Source organism: Schistocerca gregaria, chromosome 6, assembly GCF_023897955.1.
Source record: "Schistocerca gregaria isolate iqSchGreg1 chromosome 6, iqSchGreg1.2, whole genome shotgun sequence".
In the NCBI taxonomy this organism is placed as follows: domain Eukaryota; kingdom Metazoa; phylum Arthropoda; class Insecta; order Orthoptera; family Acrididae; genus Schistocerca; species Schistocerca gregaria.
The window spans coordinates 525,617,237-525,643,781 of NC_064925.1; the positions used below are offsets into that span (position 1 = coordinate 525,617,237).

Here is a 26,545-nt window from a genome sequence, read left to right on the forward strand (position 1 = left end):
GCAGTAATTGTCAAATGGTCCTCTAAAAAAAGAGAAAAAATAGTTATTTTTTAAAGAAATAGCCATGAGATACACAGCCTGACAAACAAAAGGATACACCCAGGAAACATAGTTGAATGTCAGTCTAACTTTGTACATGTACACATCATCGGCAGCTTTGTAAATGATTTGAGTTGCAGTGGTCTGTCACTTCTAGAATGACCAACAGAGTGCATGAGTGCTATTTGTGTTTTGTGTTTTGTGTTGTTACCGGGCCAGGTAGCAAATATGAGGGGCAAAAACAATGTCTCATGTTGAGTGATTATTGTGACAGACAGGGAGATGCAAGGAAGGAAGGAAAATTGGGTTTAACGTCCCATCAACATCAGAGTCATTAGAGATGGAGCAGAAGCTCAGATTGTGTCAAGGACATTTGGATGTGACTGTAGTCCAATTTTAGACTGGGTGGGAATATGGGGACAGGCATACTCATCGTCAAGATCCTGTTCAACTACATCTGACCGTACAAGTAATGAATGCCATATTGTGCCCCAAGCACAGTGTAATCCCTTCATATCTGTGCCTGCCACCCGAGAACAAGTAAGAGGCCCCATGCAACATTCTATGTCATCCTGCACCACTGGTCAGAGGCTATGAGCCACCGGACTGGGGAATTACTGTCACTCTTGTAGACTGCTGTTAACACCACGACACAGACAGATACATTTGAAGTGGTGCCATGAACAGGAAGTGTGGATTGGAGATGAATGCCATTGCATTGTGTTCAACAATGAATCATGGTTCTGTCTGCCTGATAACTGAGTGGTCAGTGTGATGGATTGCCGTCCTACGGGCCTGGGTTCGATTCCTGGCTGAGTCGTTCTCCACTCAGGGACTGGGTGTTGTGTTGTCTTCATAGTTTCATCCCCATCCGGCACACAGATCACCCAATGTGGCTTCAAATGTAATAAGACCTGCACCAAGGTGGCCCGACCGGCCCCGTAAGGGGCCTTCTGGCCAATGATGCCAAATGCTCATTTCCATTTCCAATCATGGTTCTGCACTGCCCCAGATAAGATCATCGAAAAAGTAAGGTGGTGACCTGCAGGGACTCCCTATGTTTTGGAGAAGCACAGTGGTCTTACTGCTGGTGTCAGTGTGGGGTGCCATTGGCTATCACCTCAGATCATGGCTGGGAGTGAGTAAGGGAACTCTGATGGCACAACGGTACATCACGAACATCCTGTGTCCTCATGTGTCGCCTCTCATGTGAGAGTATCATGATGTCATTTTTCAACAGTACAACGCTCCTTCACATAAGTCTCTATGTTGAGATACTCCCATGGCCAGCAAGATTCTCAGATCTGCCCCTGACAGAATGTATGGGAGTAGCTCTGACATCAACTTTGCCACACTGCCAGTATCCAAGATACCAAGGCCCAGTTACAACAGTTCTGAACCAGCTTACCTCAGGAGGGGAACAATGGTGTTTATGACACTCTTCCCAACAGAATCAGTTCATGCCTCTAAGCCAGAGGGGATGCAACATCGTACTGATAAATGAGCTCATACAACCAAGTTATTTGTAAATTTAACTTTATTTTGTAATCAGTCAAGTCATGTCATATACCCTTTGAACCTGTGAAATACCAACTGTTTCCTTCTCCCCCTTTGGGTTTTTCACTTTTTAGGCAGTGACTATGTAAAAGACCTTTCACACACACTTTTTTATGTTACAGTATTTAACTGACAGGTTCTTTGAAGAACAGGATTTGAGTTTGTAACATTCTTGATTGTTCTTGTTCACACTGGATACTTCGTAGTTCATAGATCACAGAAGACATTGTAGAGATAACAATTCATTTATTCTCATTAATTTAAATGTTTGCACCTACAGATACTAATCTCCTGTCTAGACGGTCAGAGCACCTTTTTTAAACACACTCTGTATCTGTATCTAATCAATGAACTGTACCATATTTGTTCAATTTATTTACCTTAAGAAGGAGAATGTTATGTAGTAGCCAATTGTGCTTTTCAGTCATGAAGTACTTTCAGATTTATACAATTCTGTGTATAGTAGGCCTATACTCAAATTTTCATTAAATTTAAAATTGTAAGTAAGAATTCAGTTCACTGCTTTAAGGATTATCTGTAATGCAAGCAACATTAGTGCAGTTGAACATCTGTCTGTCTAAGGCTCTTTAGTATTTTGTTGTTGTTTGGGCTTCTTAAGGATTATTTGGATAACAAATGAGGTGTAGTACTTCTTAAATACATTACAAAATTACAACAAAGTTGAAACACTGGTATCAGCACATTCTTTTTGGTCTGTTCACTATTTTATAGCAGAGTAAGATAAAAGTTACTGAATGTTGTGGTAAGTTACAAATGGCTTTCATAGAAGGAACAAATAATCAACTAACTATACAATAACATACTACACTGAAGAGCCAAAGAAATTGGTATACCTGCCTAACATCATGTAGGGCCCCCAAGAGCACGAAGAAGTGCCTTAATATGACATGGCATGGACTTAACTAATGCCTGAAATAGTGCTGAAGGAAACTGACACCATCAATCCAGCAGGGCTGCCTATAAATCTATAAAATTACTAGAGGGTGGAGATCTCTTCTGAACAGCACATTGCAAGGCATCCTACATATGCTCAATAATGTTCATGTCTGGGGAGTTTGGTAGCCGGAGGAAGTGTTTAAACTCAGAAATGTGTTCCTGGAGACACTTCGTAGCAATTCTGGACATGTGGGGTGTCGCATTGTCCTGCTGGAATTGCCCAAGTCCATCGGAATGCACAATGGACATGAATGGATGCAGGGGACCAGACAGGATGCTTACGTATGTGTCACATGTCAAAGTCATATCTATATGTATCAGGGGTCCCATATCACTCCAATTACACACACCTCACAGCATTACAGAGCCTCCACCAGCTTGAACAGACCCTTGCTGACATGCTGGGTCCATGGATTCATGAGGTTGTTTCCATACCTGTACATGTCTATCTGCCTGCTACAATTTGAAACGAGACTCGTCCAACCAGGCAATATGTTTCTAGTCATCAGCAGTCTAATGTCAGTGTTGATGGGCCCAGACAAAGCATAAAGCTTTGTGTCATGCAGGCATCAAGGCTACACGAGTGGGCCTTTGGCTCCAAAAGACCATATCAATGATGTTTTGTTGAATTGTTCACATGCTGACACTTGTTGATGGCCAAGTATTGGAACTGGCAGCAATTTGTGGAAGGGTTGCTCTTCTGTAACATTGAACAATTCTCTTCAGTTGTCCTTTTCTGGCCACAGCAATGTCAGAGATTTGATGTTTTACCAGATTCCTGATACTCATGGTACACTTTTCAAATGTGTCATACGGGAAAATCCCCACTTCATCGCTACCTCACTGTAGCAGCAGTGACCAGTCTAAAGACTGTGCCAGACACTTGTTGTCTTATATAGGCATCGACAACCACAGTGCCGTATTCTGCCTGTTTACATCTCTGTATTTCAATATGCATACCTATACCATTTTTTTGGGTGCTTCAGTGTATATCAATGGGAAAATTACATTGAGGAAACTTAAGTTACAAGGAGACAACATGGCTGGCTAGAACTTACCTTCTGATAGTGAAATTCTTCACGTTCCTGTCAGAAACACTAATTCTAGATTTTATGTCCTTTCTTCAGAGAGTCCACAGCTCATGGTCTAGTGGCTAGTGTTGCTGCCTCTGGTTAGTGGGGGTCCTGGGTTCGATTCCCGGCTGGGTTGGGGATTTTTCTCTGCCTGGGGACTGGGTGTTAGTGTCATCCTCATCATTTCATTATCACATCACTCGTGACAGTGGCTCGATTGGATTGTGTAAAAAATTGGACTCTGTAAAAATTGGGTGTTTATATGGGCACTGATGACTGCGCAGTTGTGCCCCACAAACCAAACATCATCATCATCATCATCATCATCATCATTATCCTTCTTCAGAGAGGAAAAAGGTGAATCTTGGAGCTGGTCGGAAGGGAAGGTGACTTAACACAGGTTTAGAATAGCTGTACATGGTAGAAACTGTGCTACCTTCGGTACAGAAGTGTTTGAAGGAACAGAGTGAGAAATGTACTAAAGTGGGAGTGAAATGAAAAGTGTAATGAATAATGCAGTTTCCACATACATTTCCACTCTTCCCACTTCTGTCAACTTGAGCAACCACTCAAACTATCAGTGTTGCCTCAGACACTAATGGGTGCATTTGAGAGCCCATGTTATTGTGTGTACATTAGAAAGTATTCTTGCACTAGAAGAAGAAAGGTTTCATGAAAGTTTGTTGTGTGTCTGTGCACAATATATCAATTGGCCATAGATGTGTTCCCTCATCTTTTATTTACCATTTCCATCCAAGAATTACTATCAGTGTAGTAACTGGTAATTCACAGAGTACATAATTTTGTTTATGTCTGCATAAGTATCTGTTCTCTTTCCTTATTTTATGGGTGAAAATTTTGCAAAATTAGATTTTGACTGCTGGGGAAAATATCCATACATGAGGAGGATGAAGGTTTTCTCGGTAGAACCGATCAGTTCCATGTACATTAACTCTTCAGTTACTAAAGATTCTACAAAAAAGTTCTAAATACAACCACATTGAGACAAAATTAAGAATAGCTTCAAATTTGCACCTGGTGCCAGTTAAAGACATTTGCAAAACTGTCACCCTAAAGTGAATTTTTACAACCTGAATCCTTCATCCACAATAACGTTTCGAAGAAATGAACTTACTCAAGTCACTATGCATTGAAATTCAAATATTTTCATCAGGATGTTTATAAAATGAGAATACATAGTAATAAACCAAAATAAATGTACACAAAAACTAATTTTGTTTTTAACCGCAGAGAGACAGCTTCGTTCTTGAGTGTGCACAATTTTGAATCTTTCTGGCAGTGTAGGTCCAGGACTTTGACCTGGAACATACCCACTACTATCAAGGCTGTCCAGGCATAATTCAAGCATGACCTGCTCTCACAGCTCCTCTTTTGCGCAGTACCTTTCACCTGCTCTGTTGAAGCTCCCCTATGGATCTTGCATATTATAACCCTCACTTAGAACCAACAATATTTACTGGACACAGTTGACCTCTATAACTACAGATTAAAATTGTCTGTTAGTCCAGAAACTAACCAGTAGTAGTTCTCAGCAGTGTATCAACACAAGCCACAATAGAAATTAATATAAGATAGTTCCTGTTCAAGATGAATAAGTTCAGGCACTACTTAGCTATAATTAAGTGTTTAGTAATCAAAGTTCCATTAAACATAGCAGTGGTGGAAACCACAAATCCATAATTTGTAGCGCTATGCCCACAGTAAACTGTTACAACAGTCTGAGTCTACGGGTAGAGGCAAGTCAGATAGAACCATTTAGGAAGAAACCACTGCTGTGTGCCCTTTTATTTGCCCAATATGGAAATTCATGTGACTAGCCAGTGATATCTGTGGTGCTCTTGCTGCAAGCAGTGCTGCTGGATGTGGGTGACTTTGCATATAATGATACATACATGTCTTCTACTTGCATCTCATGGGGTTAATAAATTGGTAGACTAGCATTTTGAAAAGAGAAAAGGCTTAGCTAAAGGTCCCAGTTCGATACACAAATTAAATCATCCACACAGTTTGAAAACTGAGTGCACTTTGCTACAGAGTGAGAGATTCAGTTTGGAAACAATGGCCTAGATGTGGCTAGCCATCTCTCTGCAGTATCCATCAGGAGTGGCTGCCAAGAAGGAAAGTAGGAGAGAATTACTAGCTGAAGTTAAGCTGTGAGGGTGTGTCATCTGGATAGAACAGGATTCACATTCCAATATGTTACACAACTTCAATCTGACAAATGGTATTTTTGTCCTCTCTTACTGTGCATCACTTGACCAAGAATTATTTGCTACTTAATTCATTAATAATATCCTTTCTAATATTTTGTATACATATTTGTATGATGTCAAATGGCAGAAAAAGCTTTTTCTCTCAATGTTTGATTGTGGTCCTATAAATTTTTGAAATCTTGGTGTTAAAAGGGAATGTTGAAAGGCACTGCAGCAGAGTTATCATTAAAATGAGAGTCTTGGATGTCAAGTGATGACAAAGAAACTGTATCTGTAACTAGACTTAATGTAAATGCAGGTGTATGTGCAGCCAAACTACAATGAAAAGGATATGTCTCTTTAGGTGAAGAAACATTTTTTGGCCAAGTGTCCACTTGGCTCAAAGTATGAATGAGCTGTGATAGTGGATTTCAGTTTGTTACTTTCGGCCTTTTGGAGGTGTTGGGTTGTTTTGGGGAGGAGACCAGACAGCGACGTCATCAGTCTCATTGGATTAGGGAAGGATGGAGAAGGAAGTCAGCCATGCCCTTTGAAAGGAACCATCACAGTATTTACCTGGAGTGATTTAGGGAAATCAAAGAACACCTAAATCAGGATGGCCGGACGTGGGATTGAACCATTGTCCTCCTGAATGAGAGTCCAGTGTGCTAACCACTGTGCCACCTTGCTCGGTGGGCCCTTTGGAATCAACACTGTTAAAGATTAGCAAATATAATAAAAAGTGAGTCAAAAGAAAAAATCCACAATTTCTTTGCGACAAATTTTCAAAAGAACAACAGTGACCAGCTTCAGAATATTGTACATGCTGCTGTTCCAATAAACCTAGCAAACCACATGCTACATGAATATCTAACACTTTTTATGATTTTCTTTTGACACCTGAAACAATAAAATTTATTCGTGATGTTACCTTCACCAATTAATATATCACATCTCAACAGAAACTGCATAGTAGATTATAATATATAGAAAATGATGTTGTTAGTCATCATTAATCTGTTTCACATAGATTTATATAAGCCTCACTAGTGCTATTTATAATTTCTGTAAGTGTGTAGGTCATCCAATTTTGTGTTGTGTGGATGAGGTATATTTTATTGATCTGTTGTATTACTGTTTCACATGCAGAACTAATTCAGTCTCTGTTCTCCAATACAGTCAAATAAATAATGTTTCCCCTAAAATCTCAAAATCAGCAAATTAGATTTCTTTTAGTTAGTTAGTTAGTTTAGTTAGTTTATATTGATTTATATTTATTTTAGTTATATTTATTTTATGCATATGTTCCTGTAACATGTAGGAACTCTTTTGGATTTTTTTATTAAAATTTACTCAGGCTGTTGATTATAAAATGTAATCTGTCTGGATTTGAAAGCAATTGCATTTTTGGCTTCTTGTCTTTTCAGTCTAACAGTCAGTGATTTTGTATTTCAATAGTTTATATTAATTATTTTCAGGCATTAATAATAGGAATAAGATGTATGATTTCTGGGCATATTTTCAGGTACTAAATGAAACATAAATTAATAAAATTTGACAATTGCAGGTTCACTAAGGATATTGAGGACATGACAGGATACAGACCAGGAATTTACTGGCAGATAACGTGGAGACTACTTGGTCCACTATTGATGACAGTAATTCTTGTGACATCAGTGATTTTCATGATAATTAATAAACCAAAATACCATGCATGGAATGCAGAACTGGTGAGTAACATCTTGGTATTGACATCATTAAAGCTCATTTATACAGCTTCTCAAGTTTCCAGATTAATTTGATTTGTGAAAAGTTGGGTTCCAGATAATGTGTGTTTTTAACAAATTGCATTATTGACCTGTAATCAAAAATACTGTTTGCACTTCTTATTTGTTCTGTGTGATGTATCTCTACATTTTTATGATTATTCTATTGTAACCCTAATGAACACATATTTTTGCAGAAGCTATTCAGGAGAAATTAGTAAGTAGATTATTAATGTTCCCATTAAACAGGCTTTAACTTTTCAGCTTATAGATGGCTGGTACTCTTCTCTGAAGTGGCCTTTTTTTAAGTAGCTGCTTTCCTCCTTTACTAGTCATAACTTATATAGTTGATTATTAGTATGATTTACAGATATAGGCTGCAATGCCTACTTATGCCTGTTAATGTGTAACTTGACTTATTCCACAATCCTGTCAGCTATCTTTCATGATGGGATTTTTGGAAAACAATTTTCGTATGCATGAAGGAATTTAAATTATAAACTGATACTGAAACTGTGTTACGTCTTTTTTTGCCAGGGAAAAACTGTTGCAACAGATTACCCTGATTGGGTAATGGGAATAGCTATATGTATGGTTGTTGCTGGAATTCTTCCAATGCCAATTGTATTTATTCTGAGAAGATGTCAGTGCTTGAAGCTAGATGTAAACATTCACCAAGGTTCTATCAGAAGAATTGAGACAACAGTTTCTACGAAAGAAATGATGGGAGATGTTGATGTGAGTTGTGCACATATCTATATTTATACCTCTTGTACATACAAAGCCTCATATGTTATAAAGGGAACAAAATGCAGTAAGGTCAGGTGGCTGAACATTTTTAGTCATTTAATAACTCCTTTTGCAACTTGTAATGCAATTGAAATGATTTTGGAAAGTCTACTAATTTGTATTTCTTAATTAAGGCCTTATGATTTCTTGAATCAGATTTGATTTACATAGCTTAACAGTGATCAACATGAACTTATATTATTTGTTTGTGGCATGTCTAATAAAAAGTTTTATTAACATCTGCCCATCTAACAGTAAGTTAATAAAGTATAAGGGATCACTCCCTGTTTCATTACATAGATAAATGGGCTGCACTTACCAAAAGCTTTGAGACCTCAGCTGCTGTTAAAGTTGATAAAACTACAGAACAGGGACCTCAGAAGCAGAAACTCTTCCTCAGCAGTTGAAGAGTGCATCAAGTATTCTTTCTAATTCTGTATACAAATTAATACAAATTACATTAATGTCCCACAGATAGAGCTCCTGATTTTATAACCTCAATATTCAGTGTCTGCCGGTTAATGTTACTATGGACATACATTAGTTTCCAAAGCACTTGGAATGCATTGCCCATTTCTCAAAGACTATAAGCTTCCATTTCTAACATTTATGGCAACATTTAAAAATGTGTTTCTTGCAAATGATAATAAAGACTTTGTTTCTGTTATTGCTGTAACAATATTTACTTAATTGTATTTAAAATAATCCAATTAACAGCAATGTTTTACAGAATTAATTTTGTGTGCTGGTTCTTCTGGCTTTTCTGTCTGTATGTGTATCTTAGTTATAGGTTGAGACTATGGAACCACCAAGGCTTCCTTACTCAGATGTTATGTGACTCACCTTCTAATCCATCACGCATAGCAATAATAATGTAAACAGAAATTTAACACGTGAGTTATGCTCGAAAACTTGCAAGTGCCTGGAAAACAAAAAGAATCATCGGAATGATATACCCTGCCTTCCAGAAATTAGTATAGCTCTGCTGGTTGTAAACCCGTATGAATATGTACCTATAGTGGCACGGTTCTTGGTGTTGGGAAGTGGAACCAATGCAAGCTTGCATCACAAAGCTTATCCCACTTTTAACTTTTACACTGTCTTCCACCTAAAAAATCAATACATATTTTTATCACGATGCTCAGGACCTGAGCTCTCCTGTTGCTGACTAAAGCATTGTAGGGCTTCAGTGTATGCCATAATCTCACCATCCTGAGCAAATTACTACATAGAAAGGTTTTGATTCTAAGAATACAGCATCTGTCTTGCTTGCTGCTCCAGCACAAATTTTAAATCTAATGATTCAGTTTACATTGGAATGACTTTACAGACAATAAAGCAAAAATCAGCTGGGCTGTTTATGATATCCAAATAGTAAAATAATCTCCATCAACTAGTCAAAATTAGTAGTTCAACAGCTTTAAACTGAATTTTCTTGGTGCTGAATCTCATTGGTTCTGCTCACATTTTTTACATTCAGGTAGTGTTATCAGACAAGACTAGCAACTGCCATTTCACCAGAAAGGAAATGAAACATTTGTATATAACAAAGTATTTTCATTCTTGTTTTGCTTCTATTTCCAGTTACCTCAAAATTTGCATGACTTTTTTTGAGACCTCTGCCCAAGAACCTCCCTTTTATCTTTGCATTTGGATAAAATGAAGATTCTGATAATGCTTTGACTCATACTAAGACAGTGTGATAGCCATTACATAAAGTGCTATGATATTACATTCAGAATGTGCACATGAATAAAATTTTTGGATATTATGATATTTCATAAAGAATAGCATTTGAAAAAGTTACTATCTGTGCCCATTTTCTTGAGCTCGTGAACATCTAGTCCTCAATAATCACAGAAAACTATGGACTAGTGTTATTTTTATTTAACGTGAACATTGTGTTAATTTTGGTTGTGGATTATTGAGCTTGCCAATGTGTGAAAATGATTTCATTTGGGTATGCAAAACACTTAAGCATTCATTAGCTCTGTGTTTCCCTTACAGCCTCATAGATGCTCAGTAAGCAGTGCAGAAAATAGGCCCTATTTACTATATGGGTGCCTGGCACGAGGGATATGGAGCTGATCCTATCTGTATTACTCCTCAAGCAGTGAGAGTTTATTTGAGGGGCAAAACTACCCCCCCCCCCCCCCAAACCCCAATTCACTACTTTCTGCTGGTGCCCGAGAAAATGTCTGAGAGCATATGTAAAATTATACACAACAGTAAACAAAAAGCAAATTAAACTACATGTAACTAATGAACAGCTTGTGGGAAATAGGGTTTTTGGTCCGAAACTTAATGCACAAACATACATCAAAATTGTAGCACAGTGTCATAAATCTATGTTCAGCATATGAAAATGATATTAAAATTTATTAAAAATGTAGGATATTATTATAAATGTCAAGTGTACTTCAAGATTTGTAGAAGAATATGACTTATCAGATAAAACTTTCTAAATATATGCAGCTGAAAAATTTTAACTTTTGTCGGGTGGGGGGAGCAAAAAAGTCATGAGATATGCTGGACAGCATCAAAGAACTCTTCATATTTACTTCATCTGAGGAAACCGGCTCGGTTTAAATGGGAAAGAAAGCAGTAAAAACTCACAGTACGGTTTGACAAAGTTGAAGAAGCCACTACCATTTAATTACAATGTAAAGAAATACTAAAAATGTTGTGCTCAAACATTAGGTATGTGAAATTCATTCAAGGAGGTAATAGTGCTACTCTGTGTAGCAAAGTGAACAGCTAACCAGAAGTGAAGCCCAGAGCATAGCAAAAGTCATTTTCAACATGTGCAAATAGTACAGGGAGTGATATGAATCAAAAAACATATACTCAGGCAGGGTCAGTCACTCTTCCATCAATGGTGTGTATTTAAGGGTTCATAGATTGTGAAAACTGCTGGACCAGTGCAAGGCTGCAGTATTTACTGCCCACATGGCGTGCCAGCAGTGCTGTCTGCAGGAGCAAGCTGCGAGTGTAATATGAAGCACAAGTATCTCTCTATCCATACTGAGGCTCAGCAGGGAATCTGAATCACTGTTGGATACTAAAGACACAAAATGATGATGTAGAAGTAAATGACTTCAAAATTATTTACAAACAAAAATGAAACCACATACCACACATTTGTAAGCCACACTTAAATCATCAGTTAATTGTAAGCTTACTGTTCATCCAAACAATATTAAAAATACTTGTTTAAGACATAGCAGTAGAAACAATATTTACGGTATATACATAATTCCATGGCACTTGTCTGTGGCAATGAGAGTCAAAGCAATACCAATTGTATCAGTTTCTTCATTTTGCAGAAATGTTTTATATAATATTTCTCCATTTTTCAGTGTATCTCATCTACTGCTTCATTAACTTACATCCAAATAGCTGAAAGTGCATGCGTTTGCATTTTTGATCACAGGAAATTCAATGCACTCTATAGGCAAGAGTGATTACTTTTAGAAAGAAAACTTCTAAACAGTAACTTGCATGGAATGAATACTTAAACAGTGTGAAATGAATTGTTAACCTCAAATTATCATATTTTGTACAGAAACTGTGTGCACTAAATCTCAAGTTTTCATTTTTAAGTGCTAAGTTGTTAATGACAATGGCATGAATTCTATTTGTGTTGAGATATTTCTTGCTCTTTATTCAGAGCAATCCAAGATGGTAAATTCCAACTACCCCATCTTTCCAAATTCAAAATTACATACAGAGGTTGTGAATTTAACATTAATGAGATATTCACATTCAAGTTTATATTATGCAAACAAAACAGGGTACTTTGTGCTGTATAGGGCAGATTTTCTCCTGAAACTTTGTATTCTTGTGTGCTAGTAAGTACAGCTCATCATTGATATGATAATGGAAAGTCTTGTATTGAATGGGGGGGGAAAAATGCAAGGAGAAAAGGTAACCATTCAAAATATTCTCTCTCTCTCTCTCTCTCTCTCTCTCTCTCACACACACACACACACACACACACACACACACACACACACACACAAAATCACATATACACGGGGGGTCTACATTGCCCCAGGGCTGCAGCTAAACTTGTAGTGCTGTGACAATGTTTTTGTGTGTGACTGTCTACCACTTAACAGTTCAACTGTAAAGTGAATGTTTCCTTTACTGTGTGAAACTTGAGTTTCCCCAAGCATATAGAATTTTCAAACAACTTATAGGATTCCAGCCAGGTGATGTCTGTGACAGCCATTAATACTTTGACAGATGAACATGCCATCATTTTGAAAGTTGCATTTGTGCCTTGAAGACGATGGGATGTGCACCTGTAGAAATAGCAGTTGTCAAATACATCACCTGGCTGAACTTACTTTACTCTTTGTGTTGTTCGTACTTTATTTGCATTTGTTGTGCCGAGACAAAATTTTGTAATGTTTCAAGCAATGTTATGTCTACAGTAAAACAGTGGAGATAAGTTGGTGTACTGTAAGAATTTGATTTGTAAGGAATATTTAGCTTACCTTGTGTATGTTGTGTTTAACGTCTTCCAACAGAAAGGAACTCAGTTATTGAGCATTTGATTGCACCAAGTTTTAAGGCAGAATTCTTTACCTGTTTTCAGTTTTATGCTCACTGTCAGCTTTTCACTATCAAGATAGATGGAGACCTTCAACCATCATTGCTTGTAATGTTGCTCATGATTTTAATTGTTTTAATATTACCTTTAGTTACATCAGTACTTATGCTGTTAAGTGCATGACTGGCCTTGTCTGGATGTTATTATTTGTTGCTATGAAGTCTGTCTGCATACCAAACATGCATATGAGGTGCTTCTGAAACAACCTGCAAAGAGTGCCACTGCATTCCACAGCATTTTTACTCACTAAGCTACAAAATGTTGGTAACAGTTGTCATAAAAAATTAGTGTTCCATGTATGTACTCACCATTTGTTTATTTTTTAAAGTTAATTTTATATATTATTTCCTTCCAATAATTAATGTGCTAATGTAAATCATAGCTTCTTTAAAACAAAATTATTTTTTGTCCTTCTACAAACTAATATAAAAATTTGTATATTATATTATCTATTTAATATGTTTTGGAGACAAATTGGTGGAAATTTCATGTATATATGTTTGGCTATTCCTACAAATCATTTTTCATGTAATTTAATAATTTATTGACCCACTTAAAACATTCATTTGACAAGACGTAACTATTACATGAAAGGATAAAAAAAGAAACTTGTCATCAAAGATTTCACAGTGAAGCACAGAGTAAAAGAAGACAGCACCCGCTTACAGGAGCTGGAATTTGTACAAAAGTTATCAAATGAAATAAATGCTACCTAATGTTAGCAAATGTCACTATTTTTCAATTAAAAATAGTAAAAGCGTAGATTTCTGTTTTTAACAAAAGGTAAACACTTCATTTGCGAATTAGTGGCTTTACACATTGGCTGCTGTATGTTTGGTGACAGATGTTTCACCATCAGGCCAGGCCATGTACATGGCCTTAGGTGTGAGGCTCTGCTGTGGTTGACAGTGGCCATATGGTATCAGGCTTGCAGTTCTGTTGTGGCTTCCAGAAGCCACACAGCAGTCCATGTGTTAAGTTAGATCCAGCTTATAACTACCAAATATGAAAAGTATCCAAGATATGAAAGACAGCATTAGACTAACAAAGTTTGTTTTATTCTACCAATGGTGATTTAGCAGATCAGCCTCTGTTTCTGGTTGATGTCTGTGCATGAGTAACTCTAGTGTGTATAAAGGAAGACGTCACTTTCAGTAGTTCAGTACAGACAGGCGATTGACAGCCAGCTTTTAGTGGAGAGCTATCATAGCAATAAGAAACCAGAAAATGAGCTTGATCACACCTTCTGTTTTGTTCACCATTATCATCTCACTTTTCTGCAATAGCTGTCGGTGACAATTATGGCGAGTAACTTAACTGTTGCGATTTGTTTTGGTCATGTGCTTTGTTGCAATGTCTGAGTTTATTATTTTACGTGACAGAATGCCTGAAGCTAACAGCAGAAAAGCAGGAAACTGATCAAGCCATTAAAATCCTGGAAAGCTAACTCAATATGCACACTAAATGTGATCACATTGTGCACATGTATAATTGGAATTGACATCATCATCCCCTCCTGTACAATCATTTAGCCATTTTGAGTCACATATATGTTTGCTTACTACAGATTGATTGAGCTATTTCCTTACATTGTAGTCTATATGTAAGCAGAATAACGTACTTATAGAAGCAATGAATCACTGTCTATGTTAGTAAAGAAGCTTTTCAACTCAATTCTATTCAGTACCTTCTCATTAGTTACATGATCTATCCATCCAATCACCAGCATTCTTCTGTGGCACCACATTTCAAAATCTTCTATTGTCCTCTGGTCTGAAATGTTTGTTGTCTGCATATCAATACCACAGAAGGCCACACTCCAGACAAATACCTTCAGAAAAAACTTCCTAACAGTTAAATCTGCATTCAGTGTTAAAAAATTTCTCTGCTTCAGAATTGCGTTTCTTTCCATTACGAATCCACATTTTACAGCCTCTCTACTTTGGCCATCATCAGTTATTTTACTGCACAAATAGCAAAACTCTTCTATTACTTTTAGTACCTTGTTTCCCAATCTAACCCCCGTAGTTTCACCTGATGTAATTTGAGTGCATTCCATCACCCTTTTGCTTTTGTTAATGTTCATGTTATGTCCTCCTTTCCAGACATTATCAGTTTCTTTCAACTGCTCTTCCCAGCACTTTGATGTCTCTGAGAGAATTCTAATGTCATCAACAAACCTCCAAGCTTTTATGTCTTCTCCCTGAACTTTAATTCCTTCTCCAAATTTTTCTTTGGGTTCCTTTGCAGCTTGCTTAATGTATACACTGAATAACTTCAGGAAACTTATTTCACAATACATTTTTAAGGGTATTTGAAAATTGTTTTCCCAAGAAAGTAGTTAAACATAATTCTAAGAAAACATATAAAAAACCTTGGCTAACTAAAGGAATAAGAATATCTTGCAACCGTAAAAGAGAACTGTATCTAACAGCAAGAGGGAGTACTGACCCCGAAATTGTTCAATATTATAAAAACTATTGTGCGGTACTAAGAAAAGTTATTAAAAAGTCCAGAAGCATGTGTATCATGTCTGAGATCAGTAACTCTGATAATAAAATTAAAGCAATTTGGAATATTACTGAAAGGGAAACAGGGCAACCAAGAGCACAGGAAGACTTTAGTGCAATAAAACTGAATGACAAGTGCACTAACAAACAATCAGAAATTGAAAATATTTTGAATAATCCTTTTTTAAATGTTGTGGAGAAAATAGGATCTAGATCTTCACTAGAAGAGGCAAGGCTATTAATAGAAGAGGCCATACCTGCGCAGTTTGAAACAACTGTATTTCCACCAACCTCTCCCTCTGAAATCAGTAAAATAATAAACTCACTGAAAAGTAAAAGCTCTTACGGAATTTCCAGCAAAGTACTTAAAGCTTGTTCCCCACAGATAAGTAGGATTCTCAGCCACGTATGTAATAGCTCTTTGGAGCAGGGTGTTTTCCCTGATAGACTGAAATATGCCATTGTAAAACCATTGCATAAAAAGGGGGATACGTCGGATGTCAACAACTACCGCCCAATCTCTCTTCTGACAGCTCTATCAAAAATTTTTGAGAAAGTAATGTATTCAAGAGTAGCCTCCCATATTTGTAAAAATAAAGTACTAACAAAATGTCAGTTTGGTTTTCAGAAAGGCTTTTCAACAGAAAATGCTATATATGCTTTCACTGATTAAATATTAAATGCTCTGAATAACCGGACATCACCCATTGGTATTTTTTGTGATCTCTCAAAGGCCTTTGATTGTGTAAATCATGGAATTCTTTTAGATAAGCTAAATCATTATGGTTTGAGTAGGGCAGTGCACAAATGGTTTAATTCATACTTAACTGGAAGAATGCAGAAAGTTGAAATAAGTGGTTCGTGTAATGTTAAAACAACAGCTGATTCCTCAAACTGGGGTGCTATCAAGCACGGGGTCCCACAGGGTTCGGTCTTAGGTCCTTTACTGTTCTTGATATACATTAATGACTTACCATTCCACATTGATGAAGATGCAAAGTTAGTTCTTTTTGCTGATGATACAAGTATAGTAATAACATACAAAAACCAAGAACTAAGTGATGTATTTGTAAATGATTTTTTTCACAAAATTATTAAGTGGTTCTCAGCAAACGGACTCTCTTTAAATTTTGATAAAACACTGTATATACAGTTCCGTACAGTAAATGGCACAACTCCAGTAATAAATATAGAATTTGAACAGAAGTCTGTAGCTAAGGTAGAATTTTCAAAATTTTTAGGTGTGTCCATTGATGAGAGGTTAAACTGGAAGCAACACATTGATGGTCTGCTGAAATGTCTGAGTTCAGCTACGTATGCTATTAGGGTTATTGCAAATTTTGGTGATAAGAATCTCAGTAAATTAGCTTACTATGCCTACTTTCATTCACTGCTTTCATATGGCATCATATTCTGGGGTAATTCATCGTTGAGTAGAAAAGTATTCATTGCACAAAAACGTGTAATCAGAATAATTGCTGGAGCCCACCCACGGTTATCCTGCAGACATCTATTTAAGGATCTAGGGATCCTCACAGTAACCTCACAGTATATATATTCCCTTATGAAATTTGTTGATAATAATCAAACCCAATTCAAAAGTAATAGCAGTGTGCATACCTATAACACCAGGAGAAAGGATGATCTTCACTATGCAGGGTTAAATCTGACTTTGGCACAGAAAGGGGTAAATTATGCTGCCACAAAAGTCTTTGGGCACCTACCAAACAGCATCAAAAGCCTGACATTTAAAAATAAATTAAAGAATTTCTAGATGACAACTCCTTCTACTCATTGGCTGAATTTTTAGATATAAACTAAGTTAAAAAAAAAAAAAACTTAATCATTAGTGTCATGCAATATTTTGTGTAATGTAATTTCTTGTACAGACATCTTTTATTAACCTGACACGTTCCACATCATTACGAAGTGTCGTATTCATGATCTATGGAACAAGTATTAATCTAATCTAATCTAATCTAATCTAATAGGCTACAACTCTGTCTCACTCCCTTCTTAACCACTGCTCCCCATTCATATCCCTCAGCTCCTATAACTGTCATCCAGTTTTTGTACAAGTAGTAAATAGCCTTTTACACCTGTTGTCTTCAGGATTTCAAAGAGAGTATTCGAGTCGACATTGTCAAAAGCTTTCTCCAAATTTACAAAAGCTGTAAATGTAGGTTCACATTTCCTTAGCCCATCTTCTTAAGACAAGTTGTAGGGTCAGTATTGCCACGTGTGTTCCTGCATTTCTCTTGAATCCAAACTCATCTTTCCTGAGATTGGCTTCTCCCAGTTTTTCCACTCTTCTGCAAAGAATTGGTGTTAGTATTTTGTAACCATGACTTATTAAGGTGATAGTTTAGTAATATTCACAACACCTGCTTTCGTTGGATTTGTAATTATTTCATTCTTCATGAAGTCTCACAATATTTTGCTTATCTCATACATCTTGCACACTGGGTGGAATAGTTTTGTTATAGCTGGCTCTCCCAAAGATATTAGTATTTCTGAGGGAATGTCATCTGTTCCAGGGGCTTGTTTTGATTTAGGTCTTTCAGTGCTCTGTCAAATTATTCTCACAGTATCAAGGTTATTTGACATGATAATGGAGAAAAAAGGGTTGAAATGAGATGGGAAATACAGCTCAAGAAGTTAAACTTACGAAGTGCCAGAAATATTAACCAATAATTACCAGCACTGCGATAAAGGGTTGTTCAATAAATAATCCCATAATTTTTTTTGTTAAAGTCACTTTAGTATACATAGTAAAACATTCTAGGTCCCTCAAATTAGATGTTTCTTCTTCACATTTACAAAGTTTTGAACAATTCTAACAGATGGCAGAACTATAGTGAAACATCAGAATGGTGTCTATGCAAGACACGTGTTACAAGCAGTGTGTTGTAACTGGTTTCATGATTGCAAGAAACAAAACCATAGTGAACATCCTTAATGTTCTTGAGTACTACTGCGCAAGGGTAAAGAGATTTAAAGCGTCAGGAAGTGCAGAAACTGAGCTTCATCGTTGGCCACAGTTGGGATATACTGCCGCAGCCACTGCTCCTGTAATGACGATGAGTGTGAATGCCATTACTCATGCAAACCAGCGGATCACATCTCAACAACTAGATCTGTAGCTGCCTGTGAGCACTGATAGTGTGTTTGACAAGTGATATTCAAAGATGTGCCCAATATGGGTTCCATTAATACTCACAGCAGACCATAAGATTAAAAGAAAAACCATTTTATCTGAACTGTTTGAGTAGTTTGAGGCCAATGAAGAGGCCTTTATGGCATAGATCATTACAAATGGCAGAACCTGGGTGTATTGCTTTGAACTGGAAACAAAAAGACTATCACTGGAGTGTCACTTCCAGCAGTCACGAAGGAAGAACAAATTCAAGGCCGCTCCTTCTGCTGACAAGGACATGATGAAAGTTTTGTTGGATAGTGTGTCATTCTTGTGGATTGGTTACCAAAAGGGACAATAATTAATTCAGAGGTATACTTGAAGACTCTGAGCAGATGCAAGATGCATTTCCAATGTGATCCATCTGTCAAGAATCCAAAAGAAATCTTGCTCCAAAATGAGAATGCATGTGACTACACACAGAACTCAGAATGAACACATTGCCATATTTGGTTGCACACTACTGCCATATCCATCCTATATCCCAGATTTAACACCCTTGGACCTCTGTCTGTTTGTGCCACTTAAGGATTCCACACACTTTGAAGTTGTTAGACAGTAATTTACACAGTGAAAAGATGGCTATGCGGACATGACAAGAGCTTGTAGTGACCTACTTTTGACAATCGATTCCTACAAGTGTACAGTGCTTCATAAACATTCCGTGAACTGTTAATTTACATGCAGTGATATAGTTATTCTTTGACTTAGCTTTAGTTAGTTATTCCGTGCTGTTCAAGTCTACACAATTCGTTCATGTGTGGAGTGTTCAGTTATTGAGAAATGTATGTGGGAATAAAGGAATTGTTTTCTCCAACACCCACATTTGGCGACCCCGACGTGATCATCTCAGCAACATTGGTCAACATATGACCGTGAGCTGTATGCAGCTTATGCGGCAGTAAAAAAATTCAGACACGCATTGGAAGGGCGACAGTTCATGATTTACACAGATCACAAACCGCTTACCTATGCCTTTAAGGTAAAGCCAGAGAAGGCATCGCCCAGGCAGCTGTGACACTTAGATTATATCAGCCAGTTCACGACCAGCATTGTGTATGTGGAAGGGAAGCTAAATGTTCCAGCTGATGCACTTTCTCGCATAGAAGCAGTGTCCACTGTAGCAGATGACATCGCACAGGCGGAAGCAGTGACAAAGGCCATTGATTACGACGCCCTCACGCATGCACAACAATGTCATAGTGAGTTGCGTGATCTATTGCAACAAGAGAAAGGATTGAAGCTACAGCTCGTGACATTTCCGGAAGCAAACATTGAGTTGTACTGTGACATAGCAAGAGGAAAGATACGTCCATTTGTGCCACAGCAATTCAGAACACAGGCCATTGCATCAATGCACAATCTGTCACACCCAGGAGTAAGAGCCACACTCAGATTGGTCAAACAAAAATTTGTATGGCCATGTATGCACACAGACTGTAAAGCATTTGTGGAGCAATGCTTGGCGTGCCAGAGGAATAAAATCACACAGCACGCCAGGGCACCATTAGGCACATTTCTTCCACCAAATCAGCGTTTTGACCATGTGCATGTTGACATCATTGGTCCACTCTCGACGTCGGAAGGCTACAGTTATTGCCTCACGGTGATTGACAGATTTACTAGGTGGCCTGAGGCATTTCCAATGAAGGACATAACTGCAGAAACTATAGCTCAAACATTTTTTCGTGGTTGGATTGCCCCGTTTGGAGTTCCACTGAGAATTACAATTGATCAAGGACGACAATTTGAAGCCTATGTTTTCAAAGCATTGGCTACGTTATTAGGTTTGAAACGCATACGCAACACGGCATACCACCCCGCATCAAATGGCATGGTTGAGCGTCTTCATCGACAGTTAAAGGCAGCACTGAGATGTCACGCAACACCGAATTGGACAGAAACATTTCCTATTGTACTTTTGGGTCTACGAACGCCATTCAAAAGTGATCTGAAAGCAACAGTAGCAGAACTGGTGTATGGACAAACGTTACGCTTACCTGGAGAATTTCTGCACAGCATGGCAGATTATACAATCACAGCGTCAGAATTCGCCACAAGATTAAGAGAGCATATACGCCAATTGAGACCAACAATGCCCAGAAACCAGATTGGAAGACACTCGTTTGTTTTTATGGAGCTAGACAAGTGCAAGCATGTATTCTTATGCAATGATACTGTGCGTAAACCACTGCAGCCATCATAAGACGCACCATATCTGGTAGTCAGTAGGGATACCAATACTTTCCGCATAATGATTAACGGCACACCCACCACAGTTGCAATGGACCGTATCAAGCCTGCATTTCTGGACGCAACAGACACCACAGCTACCACTGAACACAAACCAGAGAAGACAGGAGAAGCTACAAGATGTGTTCCTGTACCCCATGAACACCACAATGCTCAGCGAACACCAGTCACTGTAACACCAAGACCGACGTCGAGGACTACTACACCACTCCCTCACACAACCACTGACACACGTGACGCACCGCCCGGTTTCAAGAAAGAAGTAGTTACAAGAGCTGGATGGCATGTGAAATTTAATCTGCGGTATCGTTAGCATTAAAGGGGGGAGTCATGTAGTGACCTACTACTGACAATCGATCCCTACATTCCGTGAAGTGTTAATATACGTGCAGTGATATAGTTATTCTTTGACTTAGTTTTAGTTAGTTATTCTGTGCTGTTCATGTCTACACAATTCATTCATGTGTGTAGTGTTCAGTTATTGCTAAATGTATGTGGGAATAAAGGAATTGTTTTCTCCAACACCCACAAGCTTTTAGCAAAAGGGAATATGTGCTCTTACATAACACTGGCGTAAGACCATATAATGTGATGGGAGCTATGTAGAAAAATAGTATGTGCAAAAGAAATGTGACTCATGTTGTCACCAATTTCTATCTCTTAAGAATAAATATGTTCTGAGAAAAAGCATAATTTATTGAACAACTCTCATAGGAACACACAACAATAGATATAACACTCATAGGTTTCAGAAAAAAAGTTTCCATCTTTGGGGAGAAAGAAGACTTGAGAGCAAGCAGAAAAGATGGATTGGTAGAGGAAAAGAAAATGGAATTTGGAAAGAATATGAAATTAAATAGTTTTTAGGAAAATTGAGGTGAAAATTACATATTGGTGGAAGAAGAGAGAGTGCAGGGGGGAATGGGGTAGCTTGGGAGAATAAATAATAACTCAGATTGTTCATTTAGTACAGCAGTTACTTGTATATGTTGAATCATCCTGTGTGTGTGCTCAGCAATTGCTACCTCATTTTCTTTCCCTTTTTCTTACTTATTCCTACAATATGTGCAACCACTTCCCTTTTTTAAAAAATAATTCCATAATTACATTATTTTTTCCATTTTTCATTTTTAGCTCTCTTCCAATCAATCTTTTTGTCTCGTTATATCCCTTCTGTCATCTCTGAACTGAAGCTGATGCAGTAATTACTAATCTAACTTTAACCTCACTTTTGCCATTTTTTCCTTCATCTTAGTCTTCCTTTTCCCTCAAACCAGATGTAATTATTTATACCTGGGTATATCTGCCTCCTACTCATCCCCTACCCCTCCCCCCCCCCCCTTCAAAAAAAAAAAAAAAATCACTGTCCCACAAACTTCTTGCAATCAATTCCTCTTTCCTCCTCGAAGTAGGAACCTCTTGTTCCAAAAGCTAGGTGTGCTGCGATCCTTTATCATGCATTTACTGTATACTGATTTTACAGGAAGTTCCATTTCCTGAAGGTTCACACACGTCTTTCAGTCTCTTTATGATTTGGAACTGGGAATTCATTATGTAACACCCATGGCTCCAAGTGAAGGGAGACACCAGAGCTGCAACAGTATTTCTTTTTACCGTCTGTCACCTCAAATTTTTCTTTATATGCCTACATCTTTTTCTGTGTTTGACTTTGCTCTACCCATAATAACCACTCTGTTTTTAAGTAACTGCTTCTTTCTTGTATTCCACTCCTCATCTACAGAACTACTGTCAGCTGCTCACTTAACTCAGCAGTTCCTGCCTCATAAAATTTTATGTTTGTCTTATTGTTTCTCAATATTTCCAAATCCATTGCATTATCTTCCTTCTCATGAATTACAGCCAGTTTATTCATCATCACTGATAGAAGATGAAGTGTGTCTGTCATTATATTCTGAAATTTAAGTCCTGTTGTGTTTGTTTTCTTACAGTTGTAGTCAACAAAATAGAAGTTGAACTGGAATACTGCAACCATCAAGGAGTAGTATGATGCTTCTCAATAAAATTATGTGTACTTTGGAATACTGCCAGAATTGTCAGTAGAAATACATTTTAAGTAAAATGAAATCCAAAATATGAGAATATGAGGAATTAGTGCTAAACAGTAGCGAATAACAGAACTATCCATTAACAGCAGATCTCACTGTTATTTTCTTTACAATCTTTACAGATTTTTACATCTTTTACATCTTTTTGTTTCATGGCATACAATGTTAATCTAAACATTTCCATGTCATTATTCACTTCTGAAGTGAAACAAATATCGAAGGGATGATGATGATAATCACAGAATATGGTTGTAGAAGTTCACTGAATTCATAAGATAAGATTAACATAAGTTATAAAAATCTAATTGTATTCTATGTGTGTTTCAGTTTGATGAATATCATGATATACCCCAAGATGGTTCCGATTTTGTTGATGATGACGATGATGATGAGCCGCCAAATATGGGATCTTTGAAGCGACAGAAGAGAGAATTTGCCATGGAAGTAATGGACTAAGTAATTGTGCTCAATTAGTGTTAGTGAATATGGACTTTGTGAAATGGGCCAGTGAAATGCAAGCTCAAAGCGAAATGAAAGAAATGAGTTTTAAAGCATACAATGGCCGACATACTGCCACATACATTATGAACAGAGCAACAATAAATGGCACCATGAATCTCATTATGTAGAGCATAAACTACCATTGTCTATAAATATTGTACATAGTGTTTTCCTAAGTTTTTATTATTTTGAGTGATCCTTTGACATTTTTCATATGTTTCATAATGATTTTTGTAGTTTTTAACCTAATAAGCAGCCTTCATTGAATCAGTGTGTGATAAACAGCCCATTGGTTCAAATATCACTCATTATGAGTAACAGCTGCAACAACCCGGTGAGAATTCATGAAAAGTATTATTTTATTATGTCACAAAAAAGAGGACATAGTGTCTCAAATTCAAAATGAAGCCAAAATTGTTGAACATGGCTAATAAGTGAATGTTATCTTGAGATATTGTTGACAGTTCCCTTAACTTATCATGTCTTTTTTCATGGTTGTTTACTGATTTTTATTAAAGATTTAGTACTGTATAATTCCTTCTGACACTTGTAGCATCCTTATTTAATTTTCATGATTCTTATTTTTACCTTGAGGGCACAAACTGTGTAAAAAGGACTCTAGATTATATTTTGTAACATAATGAGAACTACTAATAATTGTATATATGTACATGTAAATAGTATTTATTTAAGCTTTTTAAGATAATAAAAATTATACATACCATAAAGCAGTTGTTTCTTATTCATTATGAACCTATAGTGAACTCTTTGTGTGTAAGGGCAGAGGGACATAGTAGTTACACAACCTGTAGAGCATGGAGGGGTTTCTTTATGAAATAACAAAGGCAGGAACGTTTCTGAGAACGCTGTATGGCAGTATAATTTATTCTGTAGACATACCATTCAGTGTTCTTGTTGCTTGTTGTAGTATTCCATTGTGGTTGATGCACTCACAAGAAAATAAAAATGCTCAAGGAGCTGAGAACAGTAGAATTACAAAACAGAAATTGTATGATAATGTTGAGCAACTGAAAGAGCTTCCGAGTGAAGGCAGCTTAAAGATTGTCCTGATCTGATGGAAGATTGTCACTAATATGGTAACAGTTATTGGAGGTGCAAGTTGAGCACTCAGTGTGTCACAACTGAAAAACACTGCCGTAGGCATGATGGGTATAGACTGCATTGGCAGTCTCCAATGGTATGTGCTGCAGTCTGAGGAATTTACTAGTGGCACTTCCAAAGTAGACCACCCAGCAGAGAAAAACCAGGAAGTTATCTAGTATCAAATGGCTCATGGACATGAACTGGTGCTGACTGCATCCTGGAGATGTGACACCCTCATATACTGTAGTGGCTGTCACAGGCAAGACGAGTTACGGTCACAGGAGGAGCTAATGGTCACTCAACGCCGAGGTTATCAGTGGAGACGTAGTCGAGGTACAGGCGTTTTCACAGGGCAGCATTCTGTTGTGTGGCATGTGATTGGATTGTAAGGCACACTCTGTATCCCACATTCTTTTCCCTTTCAGAGGAGATGGCAAAGCCATCTCACTATGTAGACAGTGGCTGCAAAGACAACACCCAGAGATATGGTGGTCCTCTTTCCCATGGAAGAGATGGTGAAGTCATCAGGGAGAAGTAAAGCTGAAGAAAATACAATAAATAGTCAAGGTCATCATTGAGAAAAGTAACCGAGTCACCAAAGATGACATGGCAATGCCTGGCCTGTAGCAAAACTCTCAGACCAGAAAACACAAGTGCAATGAAGCCCAACAAAAGTCCCAGAGAGGGTGCCACAAAGAAACAAGGAGAGGATGCAGAGAGGAGAAGGCTCTGAAGGCCACAAGTGATGACCATGATTGGAGACATTTGGGACCCATGACGAGGATGGAACAACACAAAGAGGGATCCAGAATAAGACTTGTGGTGCACCGCAAAGTTACCTGTTGAAAAGAAACCCAGTGCATGAGACTCACAAAAGTCACAACCAGAAGAGAAGCAGCCTGGGTAAGGAAGTGGGCCTCAAGGACATGGGGCAGGAAGCTGGCAACAGGCAGATGTAGTTATGGAATGAAGGACCACTTGTCCAGAGGAGACAAGGAGTGGACAGCAGAGGCAACAGACGACAGAGACGGTGATGGCATTTAGGCGACTGGAGCCAATGGCACAGAAAACACCAAGGAGGGGCTTAGGGAGTTGTGGAGGAAGGTGAGTGGGCTGGCCATGTGCGTTTCTGCAACACACGGAATGGCAGCGTATGGGTTGGTGGTGTGAGGACCTGTGGTGCACGGGCCAAAGGTTTGTGGGCCTGCAGTGTGTGGTCTGACAACTCAGAAGGTGCCAGTGATCCTGGAACCTGAGGAGGCTCCGGGGCTAGTGGCAAGAGTGCCAGTTGCGTTGGAGCAGGGTGTTGCACATGCCCAGCGCAGAGGTTGTAAGGCATGCTGTGTTGCGTTGCTGCAGACTGGCCAGCAGGATGACAGTTAATGGCAGACATGCGCTCAAACCAATGGTGGCATGTGGAATGCAATTACGTCGATGGACAGTGATGGCTGGGGAGGATACAGTGACAGCTGGATCCAAACTAAACATTGCAAACAAAATGCCCTGGGAGATCACCAGATGCTTCATTGTCAAATGTAGGAAGAGTCCAGAGTGTTGAGCTACCTGCAGAAGGAAGACCAACCAAGGCCCCAAGCTTCCAGTAGATCCAGCACTGGAGGCAGTCAGTGGAGTGCAACCACCAGGGCAGACTAAAGGAAGGAGTTGACCTAGAGACATGCTGGGCCATCATCAGGAAGGAACAACCATTGAAGGTGGGGAGAGCAGGTGCAGCCAGGCCTCGTGCCAAAGTTGCCAAGACCAGAGGACAGTAGGAGCAAGGAAGTCTGTGAGGCCTCAGGAGACGACCATGATGAAAGTTGTCCTAGGGCTGTGATCAGATCGGGGTAGCACTGGGCAGGGCCCCACAGAAGACCGAAAGCAGGTCATATAGGTGCCTGTCAGA

The 26,545-nt window shown here is 38.2% G+C and overlaps 1 protein-coding gene across 3 annotated transcripts in view; it reads left to right on the forward strand.

Annotated features, from left to right (window-relative positions):
- Positions 1-24,266, forward strand: part of LOC126278592 (sodium-dependent neutral amino acid transporter B(0)AT3) — a 561,831-nt gene extending 537,565 nt beyond the window's left edge. Inside the window, exons 9-12 of one of the 3 annotated variants that reach the window (XR_007550727.1) lie at positions 7,407-7,569; positions 8,143-8,343; positions 9,185-9,287; positions 23,365-23,453. Coding sequence is in view for 2 of the 3 variants with exons in the window: in XM_049978804.1 (XP_049834761.1) it covers positions 7,407-7,569; positions 8,143-8,343; positions 23,365-23,493 (493 nt within the window). In the remaining variant the exon portion in view is untranslated. Of the gene's footprint in view, positions 1-7,406; positions 7,570-8,142; positions 8,344-9,184; positions 9,288-23,364 lie in introns of all 3 variants that reach the window. The other 2 variants (XM_049978805.1, XM_049978804.1) reach the window with 2 other exon arrangements.
- Positions 24,267-26,545: the final 2,279 nt, after the last annotated feature.